This window comes from Monodon monoceros, unplaced genomic scaffold (assembly GCF_005190385.1).
Source record: "Monodon monoceros isolate NGI ecotype Baffin Bay Population unplaced genomic scaffold, NGI_Narwhal_1 Super_Scaffold_22, whole genome shotgun sequence".
Taxonomy (NCBI): Eukaryota; Metazoa; Chordata; class Mammalia; order Artiodactyla; family Monodontidae; genus Monodon; species Monodon monoceros.
The window spans coordinates 57,089,542-57,101,486 of NW_021703779.1; the positions used below are offsets into that span (position 1 = coordinate 57,089,542).

Below are 11,945 nucleotides of genomic sequence, written 5' to 3' on the forward strand. Positions count from 1 at the left end.
TGTGTAAAACAACATGGTGGTTCCTCAAAAAATTACCACATAATTTTATAGTATATAAAATTTATAGTATAGAACTACCACATGATTCAGCACGTCTCCTTCTGGGTATATACCCAAAAGAATTGAAAGCACGGACTCAAACAGTTATTTGCACACCTGTGTTCATAGCAGCAGGTGAAAACAACTCTTAAGTCTATCAGTGGATGGATGGGTAAACAAAGTGTGTTATATACACCATGGTGTATGCCATATATGAATGGGTTATTATTCATCCTTAAAAAGGAGTGAAATTCCTGATACATGCTACAACTTGGATGAACCTTGAAGACGTTATGCTAAGTAAAATAAGCCATACACAAAAGGACATATATGATTCCACTTATGTTAGGTACCTAGAGTAGTCAGATTTATAGAGGAAGAAAGTTAAATGATGGTTGTCAGGGACTGAGGGGGTATTGAGGAGTTATTGTTTAATGGGTTGGAGTTTCAGTTTGGGAGATGAAAAAGTTCTGGAGATGGATGGTGTGGTGCTTGCACAACAGTGAATATACTCCGTGCCTGTACAGTTAAAAGTGACTAAAATGGTAAATTTTGTGTTTTATGTATTTCACAAGAATAAGAGTAGTTTTAAAATACTGTTATGAATCTTTTACAAATTAAAAACAGTCTTCACTGCATTAAAAAAACAGTGTGTTAATGTCAGTTGTACTTGAATTCAGCTTTTCAGTTGATAAATTTTAACAATTTATTGCTTATTTAATTAACAATAGTTTATTAGAGTGTTAGGATTATGGTTTTTCTTTTTTTACATCTTTAACAAACTTTCCACAGTGGTGTCAAAATTACTTATTTAAAAAAAAGACGTAAGTATGTACATATGCACACTTCTTTCACATAAAGTTATGTACAAGTGAGGTTAAAGTTAGAAGTGGTATATGTACCTTTTTTCATATTACTTGAGGAAGATAGTTGTGCTTTAAGCTGTATGTTACTGAACTGTTGGTTTATTAATCACCCAACAGCTATTGATTGAGAACCACAGTGATTAGACCTAATGTTGACAGAGCCTTTATAGTTTTCAAAAAGTTTTCATGTTGTTTGTTAACATTTAACCCTATGAAATTACCAGTGTTGGGCTGTTTTTCACCTATAAGAACAGCAATTCTGTGCTAGTTCAATGTAGTAATTATGAAAGGGAAACAGTATTGCAGAGTGGAAAGGACTTTGTAGTAGGAATCAGAAGATTCTGGTTTTGGTTCTAGGTTCTGGTCCCACCCCCACACTTAACTGTTTACGGAAACTTGGGCACGTCTCTTCTTCCCAGCTTTGTTTTTCATATTTGTGAGGTGAACCTGATTATACTTGCCTTGTCTAATGTAGTCTCAGATAGGTAAAGTGACTTGGCTTTAGTCTTCTTTTTGATGGTGCAGGGTAGGGCACTTATGTCTTTTGACTCCTTACTCGTTGGTCTTTAACTGTAGCATGCTGGAATGTGGCTTAGTAGGTGGGGAGAGGGGTGATTTGTGGGATGTGAAGTGAACAAAATTTAAAGGATATATGAAGAAGGGCATTCAGAATTAGGGAGCAGAGAGGGTCAGCAGAGGGATAGCAGAGGTCGGAAGGCTTGGGCAGACAGGGAGAGCCTTGATGTCTGAATTCCAAGAGTGGGAGAGGTACATATTGGAATAAAGACAGAAAACACTACATGGTTGTGTCTTAACAGTCTTCTGTCTTTTCTTGTAGGGGATTTATGGGGCCCTTTGATCCTTTGTGTGACGCTTGCATTGTAAGTACTTATATTTCCTTTCTTTGTCATTTGAGATAGATGAGATTTTTTTCATGGAGTTTCAAAATTGAAGGGGATTTTGACTGAATATTTCATTTAGGACTTCTATGACATATTGTACTCCTTATGTATTTAAATCTAAAAAGTCAAGTAGTTTTCTAGATCAATTCAAAGAGTGATGGAATTTAAAGATGTGAAAATTATGCCCACCTTCATTTACCAATGACTTCTTATCCTGTTTTAGCCATTTCTGTTCAACATTTATTCACACTCATGTACCTCATTAAGCTAAGTGAATTAAGTATCTGTAGGTTTAAGCACTGTTTATTTGCAAACATAATACTTTTAAAATTTACTAAAAGTGTAAGTGAGAATAAATTAGAGTAGAAGTGGTAGAGTTCAAAGCAAGATCATGTTTCAAAGTGTTATGTTTTCCATATGCATTGTATGTAAAGGGAAAGGACAGAAGAAGGAAAGCAAAGTTCTGCTGGAGAGGGGAATATAACCACTGGTAGAGTGGAAAAAATACTGCACTAGGAGGATTCAGTTCTGAGTTCTCATCCTAACTTTGCTATCAGCAGAGTGACTTTCGGCCACTAATAACCAAAATTTGTATAATGATTTTTCTTAGCTTACAGAAAACTTTTAAATACCTTCTCTTATCCTCATAACAAGAAGTGAATATTTTTCCTCTTTTGACAAACAAGCTCAGGTTCAAAGAGATTGAGGACTGAACCAAGGTCAAATATTCAGTGGTAGACCTGGAATTCAACCTCAGGTTTCCTTGACTGCCCATTCTCTACCTCTGCAATTATTACACATCTCTTCCCACGTAACCTCTCTGGGTCTCCTTTTCCATATCTATAAAAGGAGATGGTTGAGGGTCCTTTCCAGGCCGAACCTTTTATAATTTTAAATTCAAGTTTCTTACTGGCTTCTTTACCCATTTTTAAATGTAAGTCAAGCACATGGTAATTTAGGTAAAAACGTGGAGTGCTCTATCTTATGCCTTTAATAACCATATCAAGGGAAACAATCCAGTGCCTTGATGAAAGGGTTTATATTAGAAGCTCTGAGCATACACTTTCTTAGTTTTGAAAGATTAACCTTAGAGATTATGGAGTTTAATACCACTTATTTGCAGAGAAGAAAATTGGAGTCCCAGAACATCAAGTGATCTGCTCCAGTTTCCATATCTAGTGACAGAATTAGGATCAATATCTGAGTCTCCTGCCTTCCAGGCCAGTTAATGTTCTTTCTATCATACCATGCTGAAGCAATAGGAGTTCCAGACAACAAGTGATGAGGGCCAGCATTCTTTGCACTGGATTGTCAGGACTTGGAATAGAGTATGCAGAACCATAGAATACAAAAAGCCTGTACTGGCACATAGCATAGCAGGACAAGACTTACTGTGTGACTTCTCTATACTTTGTAATAAGAGGTTGTGAGTTTGATGTTACTTATTCTGTTACTGGAAAAAAATGACACAGTACAAGTGTTCTGAGTCCAAAATTCAAAGCAGTTTACATCTGTGAAATTTTTAGAGAGGATATAAGTGACTGTTCAATTACTCAGTTTCAAAGTAAAGCCTTTTCGTGATAATCTGTATGTTTTGATTTTAAAAAATCAACAACTAAATAGGTTTATAGACTGCTTCCATTTTTAAATGCCAGAACTAGAACCTTAACCCAAGGATTACAAATTCAAATGTGTACATGCATGCATTGCGAATTGGTTACCAGAAGCCCTTGTGAAGGAATCTGCTGCTGTGTCAACTGCACCTGATTGTTGCCATGTAGGAATGCAGGTCCAGTGTTGGAAACTCTTATGATTTTTCAAGAAAATCCAGAAATACCTCCCAATTTTAAAATAACATCAACTTGAATTTAAGACCATTTTAAGTATTGTATGGACCAACAACCTCATGTCTGTGAGCCATATTTAGCCCTTCAGTTTATACCCTCTGCTTAACCAAAAAAGGTCTTCGGTAATCCATTTAAGCATTCCCATGAGGTCAAATGGAGCACCTCTTGTAGTCCTGAGGCATTTGGAATTTGAAATAAGGGATATACTTCAGGCATTTTCCTTTTGTACAGCCTACATATTATAGATCTTCAGGTGAGGTTTAGGGCAGCTCCCTGATTCAAAGTTTGAGAACCCATGCTGTAACTTTGTTGCTCTAAATAAAAGACTAGGCAATTCTCATGCCATTTCCTTGTCACAGAATGCTTCAGAGAGGCTCTGTAGATAGCGAAAAAGATGGAGGGCCCCAGTTTGCAGAAGTGTTTGTCATTGTCTGGTTTGGTGCAGTTACCATCACCCTCAACTCAAAACTTCTTGGAGGAAACATGTGAGTATTATTAAAATGCATCCCTTTTCCCTTGCCAGGTTGCATATCTTAGATTTTTAAGGAAGTCTGGCTAGTTATATATTTTTCAAAAAGAAAAATCAAAATAAATGAGAGCCAAAAAGAAGGTTCTCTTAAAACCACTGAACAGAGATAACCTAGTTGAATTAAATTACCTTAAATTATCTGGGGTCCTTTGATAAGCTTCAGTGCTCTCGCTCCAGCCCCTGAAATCATAGGCAGAATTTTTTGTGTTAGAAGATTATGTCTGTCTTTGGGAACAGATGGTCCATAGTTTTCAACAAATTCTGAAATAGGTCTGTAAACCACAAAAGATTAAGAAACACCATTCTTAGAGGTTCAGTGGGAGAAGGAGGTCTCTAGGAATTAGAGCAGATCATCTAGATACTAGATGGCTGACTCTTAAGGAGTTTAAGCAGAGAGGAGGAGAGTATGGGGAGAGCAAAACTAAAGCACATGTTTAATACAGAGGCCTATCCTTATAAAATCAACATTAGGGTATAGGTATTATGTATCTGAAGGAAGGTAATGATCCATGATACATAGAAATCTGTGTAATAAACTGTATCATGATACAGATCAGCTATATTTATGATCTTTATGGATGTATGTTGTTTTTTAGATCTTTTTTCCAGAGCCTCTGTGTGCTGGGTTACTGTATACTTCCCCTGACGGTGGCAATGCTGGTTTGCCGGCTGGTACTTTTGGCCGAGCCAGGACCAATAAACTTCATGGTCCGGCTTTTTGTGGTGATCGTGATGTTTGCCTGGTCTATAGTAGGTAAGAACGTACTTATCTCTACAGTAACAGAGCAGACCGAAACATGAGTTAGAGATGAAGATCAGATGAGGAGGAGTGTAACTTATAAGTTACATATGAGTGATATGATTCTTGCCAGTGCCATCCATAGAACCGTCTTCTCTCAGTAGGGATAATGTTCATCTTATCTGAGTTGGCTATCTGGACTTCCGAGATGTGGGGAGTCACGTCTTTTTTTCTTTTCAATCCTTAAATAGTGGATAGGGTTGAAAAAGGAGATTACACTAGACCTAGCTTAGTCCTGGCATATAGGAGGCATAGGTGACTTGAGAAATGGCTTGAGCCTTTTCCTGACAAATTAATCATAATAATAGCCAGCATTTACCAATTGCTTACTGTAGGCCAGGCACTTTCATAAGTACTTCATATGTATTATCTCATTTAACCCTCACAACAACCCTAATAAATAAAAACAGTTATTATTGGTCCCATTTTTATAGATGAGGAACAGACCCAGAGAGGTTAAGCAACTTGCCCTAGGACACATAACTAGTGAATAGGGGAATCAAGTTTCAAACCCAACCGGATCACATACCTGTTTAGAAATGTACTATACTACCTCCCAGTATAGGTTGTTAAGTATCATAGTACTTGTCTGCTTCAGTAGAAAATTCTGCTAAAGATTAGTGAGAGCCTGTAGCACTGGCAATGAATGCTATTTGCTCATTGTTTGTACTTTCCTAAAATTCTCTTAAAATTCCACCTTAAACTGGAAGTGTTCACTAGCTTCTTTTTAATGGGATAGACAGACTACCTAATATTTTTATGTGCAATAACATCTCTTTGGAACACGGTTAAAAGCCAAGAAGTAATCCAAAAGTAAGGTCTGAGAATGCCAGAATTGATATTCCAAGGATTGTATTAAGCTTGGGTGCTTTAACTACCCATGGAAGAGCCCCTCATTCCCTCACTTAGAGTCTGATAATTTACTGTACATGTAGTTCTGACTAGCTTAGTTATCAAGTGTCCAGGCCCACAGTGGTTCAGCAAGTAGAATCTTAGATGAGGGAGAAGTTCCTGTAATTCAGCAAATATGTATTAAGCACAGACTGTGTGTCAGGCATTGTGCTAGGCATGGTCTCTATCCTCCGAGTTCACAATCTAGACATAAAGGTTTTCCAGGTGGGCAGTGGAAGTCTATGCAGTGTATAGTGGGGACACAGAAGAGGTAAGTGGGCAGTTCTACCTGGGGTGGCAGGATACCAGATGGCTGTTCAGGAAAGGTTTCCTTGAAGGGTGATTATCGATGAGTAAAAAGATGAGTATATGTTTCCTGGATGGACAAGAGGATTGGCATCTAAAAGAGCTGATAACTTATTAAGAACAAGTACTCATAAAACACAGCAGTGTGAGGCCATTTGCCATAGGAGTTTTGTAAGCCTATTTAGCACAGCTCAGTAACTTCTCAGAAAAGGGTAAGAAACCCCTTTTAGAAAGGTTTCCATCTTAAATGGTTGAAACCTTTCAGAGCTTTCATACTTGAAACAGGTAGCCCTCAGCTGTCCAGAAAACTATGCTGCCAAATGCCTTTTTCTCTGAGGATCACAAATGTAACTGAACTTATAGTATATAATTCTGTGTCCCAGACTATGTCAGGCCCCTTCAAGTTTAGTAAATGTTAGTAGTTGTGACAGTCTTATTGTATTAAATATTCCTTTTTGTTGTCTTGTTTTGCTTTGTTTAGCCTCTACAGCTTTCCTTGCTGATAGCCAGCCTCCAAACCGCAAAGCCCTTGCTGTTTATCCTGTTTTCTTGTTTTACTTTGTCATCAGTTGGATGATTCTCACCTTCACTCCTCAGTAAATCAGGAAATGGAAATTAAAAACCAGGGATTTCAAAGCTCATTTCAAAGATGCAATTCACCGTGGAGTTTTGCCTTTGGCCCTCTTTTGTCTAATTTTGGAGGTATTTGGTAACTGGGTATATGAGGAGATTAAAAGGGAACCATAAAGCACCGTCACCATTTATGTAAGGAACTGATGTTTGAAAGGCCGTCCTTTCCTTCTTAATGTTATTTCTTTAAAATATGTGTGCATAGTACACACAATATAATGCCTCCTTAAGGCATGATGGGGTCACTGTGGTCCATTTGGGTGACAACCAATGACTTGGGAAGCACATGGATACATCCTGCAAGTTGAATAGAGTTGGTAACTATATTTTCAGTTTTGAGAATACCAGTTCAGGTGCAGCTCTTAAACATATTGCCTTATGACTATTAGAATATGCCTCTCTTTTCATAAATAATAAGGGATAGTCTATTTTACTTCTCTTAAGCTTAAAAAGACAATGACAGAGGTTGGGAAAGGGGTACACAGACGTGGGAGGAGAAAACATCTAAGCAAAATTCAGATTTTGATTAGAGAAAATTCTGCACTTGTTGCTTAAAAAGAAGCAAGGGACATCTAAAACATAGGCTTTTTTAGTTTTTCTGTATAGTCACCTTTCTGCCATGCTTAATAGCAGCTCAGTGACACTCTTAATTTTTTTTAACATCTTTATTGGAGTATAATTGTTTTACAACGGTGTGTTAGTTTCTGCTTTATGACAAAGTGAATCAGTTATACATATACATATGTTCCCATATCTCTTCCCTCTTGCGTCTCCCTCCCTCCCACCCTCCCTATCCCACCCCTCTAGGTGGTCACAAACCACCGAGCTGATCTCCCTGTGCTGTGCGGCTGCTTCCCACTAGCTATCTATTTTACGTTTGGTAGTGTATATATGTCCATGCCACTCTCACTTTGTCACAGCTTACCCTTCCCCCTCCCCATATCCTCAAGTCCATTCTCTAGTAGGTCTGTGTCTTTATTCCCGTCTTACCCCTAGGTTCTTCATGACCTTTTTTTTTTTTTCTTGGATTCCATATATATGTGTTAGCATACAGTATTTGTTTTTCTCTTTCTGACTTACTTTACTCTGTATGACAGACTCTAGGTCCATCCACCTCACTACAAATAACTCAATTTCATTTCTTTCTACGCCTGGACACTCTTAATTTTTAATCTTACTCCCCAGTTCTGCATATGCAAGCTAAGGTGTTAGCAGTCAACTTGTAATTTTCCTTTGACTGAAGCTCTCAGTGGACCAATGCTTGAACTTACCCAAGTAGAAGACCTCAGAAATTTAGATTGGTAGGTCCCTAATGCATATTATCATGTGGGCACCTTCTCTTAAGGGTAGAATGAGGCAGTTTGGATACAGCATAGCTGTAAGGAATTTCTTGCTGTTCTTTGTAGTCTGGCCTCTAACTAAATAGTAAAGCTAAATCAAAGGCTGCATTTAACCATGTAAACATGGAGGGATTTAGTGTTCTAATGGCTGATTTCACAGAACAACTAGATGCTTAAGAGCATGAGGTAGGATGAGTTGAGTTTACAGCTGCCGCCTTTTCATAGTGGGCTTAGCAGTTTTTTCATTAGGTGTGTTTTTCGGGTTGGGGATAGCAGTTTATTTTCTTGGTTTTAGACTTTATTTGTAAAGCCAATTAGCTCTCCTTTAGAGAAGTACTTTTTTGCACATGTGCACCTACTTGTATTCTCAGCTATTTATGCACACAAGTGTGAAGGCTTTTCAGGGAGCAGAGTGTCTGGGACAGGCTGATTCTGAGCTAATCAGGGTTCTTTTAAGGTAATATGAGCTGCTGCCTTCTATAAATTGCACAGTGAAAAACTCTTAATAGACAAAGATTAGGAGTCAGGCAGAAAACATTCATTGTAAATATAGTTACTTATAAAGATAGGAATTTCTTATTCCACATTTTTTCTTTATCATGGAGTTTAAATATTTATTCACTGGTATTTAAAGATGACCTATGCATAGATATATAATTTTTAAAATATACTTTCTCCATCCCCAGATTAACCAAATGAACAATACTAGGACAAATGAGTACTTGGAATGATATTCAATTACAGAGCATTACAAAATTGGTCCCCTCTGTCTCAGCGTTGTCTAGATATTTTGGTTATGTATTTGTTTCAATTTCCCTTTTAAATTTCAAAATAAACCCTGTTAGGACAAAGCCAATGTTTCAGTCTTGATAAAGAAAATATTTTGAAACTGGTTCTTATTTTAAAATTGGTCCTAAATTATCATCCATTTCCATTGTCTGAAAGTTTCTAACTTCCCACTAAAAACATCTCTCTTCCAAAGTTGTTTTGTAATCTATCCCAATGATTATAATGTAAAATTAAAGAAATAATCATGCTTCTCAAAAGGGAATTAAATCTTCACTGAATTTTACTCAGGCTAAATATTTGGTCAGAAATTCCTAAGGCCACAACTTTGGTGGGGTTTGTGTGTGTGTGAGGGGGGTATTATACATATTGGGTGTTAAGGCAACTTGTTCTGTGTTTTAATCTGTTGCTTTTGGGTGACTTAGGGAATGGTTTTATTTGATTTAAATGAAGGCGGGTAAAATGGAGATTTAATTATCTTTCTGAAAATGAGTGGTCAATTTGAGGGTATAAATAAATATTTTCTTAATATATTCAAAAAAGTGCATTGCTTTCTGTCACAGAAGACCTGAGTATCTGGAAGTTGTAACCCTCAACACAGCTTTCCCTGATTTGCTGCAGAGGCACGTGGCTAATTATAGAAAGGAAGACTAGAAGGGAAGGGGACTCCAACAAAGGAAACCCTGTTCTGGGAATTGGAAGGTTTCACGCTTTAGATGAAATTCAAGCATGTGATGTGCATTACTGCCATCGTGGCTTATCACTTGCTGCTCCTGCTTCTGAGATTGAGACTCCGTTGTCATATTCTTTAGCAATAGGGAAGGTGAAGACTGGATTTAATTGCTGTTCAGATTATAAATACTCAATTGATGTGAACATCTTTTTTGCAGTGTAGTCTTAAAAGTCAATCATTAATCGTCAAGTCTTTTGCCTCTTAAGTGGTTTATTACATGAGTTGTATCTTTCATTGTGGGGATTTTCTTTTGGGCAAGGTGAGGGGGTCACAGAGCATGGGGCTAGTAAGCATTTTACTGTTTACTGTATTTGTCTTTTTATAAAGTGTCCCCCAAAATGTGATTAGAAGGCTAACAAGCCTATATTTGAAGGTTTAATTGTGTACGTTATATAATCTAAGTACTTACTGTATTTGAACTTCCTGTTTATTCCTGGAGATGAAAATGAAAATCTCCCATCATTTCCAATTCTTGGATAACATCAAGTCATTGAAATTTATCTAAAGCCTATCGTGATATGATCAGACATCCATTGCATGCAGTTGTTTTATTCCAGAGTAAAATACTGAAATTGTGCTTCTTAATTAAACTGTTCATTTCTGAGACAATTTGGATAGAAATAAATGTGTGAATGTTAATGCATATATGTAAATTAGAAATACTTTTTTAGATTCGTGGGCTTTTATTAAAAATAAAGAATTTCTAGGGATTTACTTAGGTCATAAGATGGCTAAATAATAATGTGACAATAATATTACTACAAATAATAGCTAACATTTATTGGGCACTTACTGTGTGCCAGACACTACTCTATTTTTTTAAGAATTTTTTGTAACAGCTTTATTGGGATACACTTTACCATAAAATTCACCCTTTTAAAGTAGTATACAATTCAGTGATTTTTCAGTATATTCACATAATTGTGCAACTATCACCACTGTCTCATTTTAGAACATTCCCATCACTTCACAAAGAAACCCCAAAGCCATTAGCAGTCATCCCCTTTTTCCCTTTTCCCCAGCCCCTGGCAACCATCAGTCTGCTTTCTGTCTCTATGGATTTGGCCAGGCACTATTCTTAAGTGCTTTTTATGCATCTCCTCCAATCTTCAACATAAAGTGGTACAATCCTCATTTCACTGGTAGAAAATTGAGGCACAGAAAGGTTAAGTAAATTGTCTAAGGTTACACAGTGAATTGATTTAAAATAGGAAAACACATTAGCTGAGATCATAGTAGGACACAGTTTTGAATTGCATTGTTATACGCATGAAATGAATACACCTCCTCCCCAGGGTATGTTCCCTGTTACTAGCCATTACAACGTACAGCTCACTGGAGGTCAATAACTCGTTTTTTTCTGAGTACTAGAATACTTTATTAGCATCTGAGAAAGACACAGCGGTTATACATTGGGAAGAGTTAGGTTTGCTGCCCTCACTCCTCCTTGAGCCCCTTTTCTTTCCCCTCCTCCCACCACCAGACACATACACCCCTCCCCCTTTTCTCAAAGTCTTAAGAATCAAGCAGCTTCTGCCTCTTTTGTTTTAATTCTCCCAGTGGGATGGTTAACACATCAAAATTTAACGTGTCTATTCAGGTGTTTATAGTCAAGGGATGCCTCTGGTCACATGTAGTACCAGCTATATTCCTAAGACCTCAGAGAGCAGTAGTGTGAAAATAGAATGCCTTTCTATTTGGGTTAAACTAGGTGGGGTAAAGAAATAACACAGTAAATAAAGGCTTTGCCTTAATGAAGTCAGTGTTCCAGCCTGGTAGGAAGTGGCTACACGCTGCTCTTGTTCACTCTGTTCTCTTTTAGAGCCTTTGTATTCTGCACCATCTCTGCTGGTAATTTCTTGGTCCTCTTTGATGCTGTTTTAATCCTGATTTTTCCTATAAATAAAGAACCTGTGAAAAGAATAAATCTGTAAAATGATTTGTGAATATTAAATGTGCAAATAAAAAACACTGGAAAAGGAGAATTTGCACGTGCCTGTTCTTGTGCTGAAAGGCATGGGGATATTTCCTGCATACTGTTTTCAGATATATTGTCATCAGAAAATATTGAATGCTGTGTAGGATTGCACAGGTAGCAAGTTAGGAAGTCACATTTACTGAGCAAATATTTACCAGATGCTATAATAGCCGTTTTATAAACAGTACTGCTCCCAGTGAATTTAAGGTTCTTGCCTTGTCGCAAAAGAATTCGGAGACAAGCAGGGAGTTAAGAAAGTAAAGTGAGGATTTATTTAAGCAAGAATACGCTCTCAGAGG

General features: G+C 37.3%; 1 protein-coding gene across 3 annotated transcripts in view; it reads left to right on the forward strand.

Moving 5' to 3' along the window:
- The window catches only part of YIPF6 (Yip1 domain family member 6), a 35,014-nt gene extending 23,364 nt beyond the window's left edge, over positions 1–11,650 (forward strand). Inside the window, exons 4-7 of one of the 3 annotated variants that reach the window (XM_029241104.1) lie at positions 1,744–1,786; positions 4,014–4,139; positions 4,780–4,937; positions 6,661–7,367. In XM_029241104.1, coding sequence (XP_029096937.1) covers positions 1,744–1,786; positions 4,014–4,139; positions 4,780–4,937; positions 6,661–6,779 — 446 coding nt within the window. In that variant the 3' untranslated portion in view covers positions 6,780–7,367. Of the gene's footprint in view, positions 1–1,743; positions 1,787–4,013; positions 4,140–4,779; positions 4,938–6,660; positions 7,368–9,498 lie in introns of those variants that run through there. The other 2 variants (XM_029241105.1, XM_029241106.1) reach the window with 2 other exon arrangements.
- Positions 11,651–11,945: the final 295 nt, after the last annotated feature.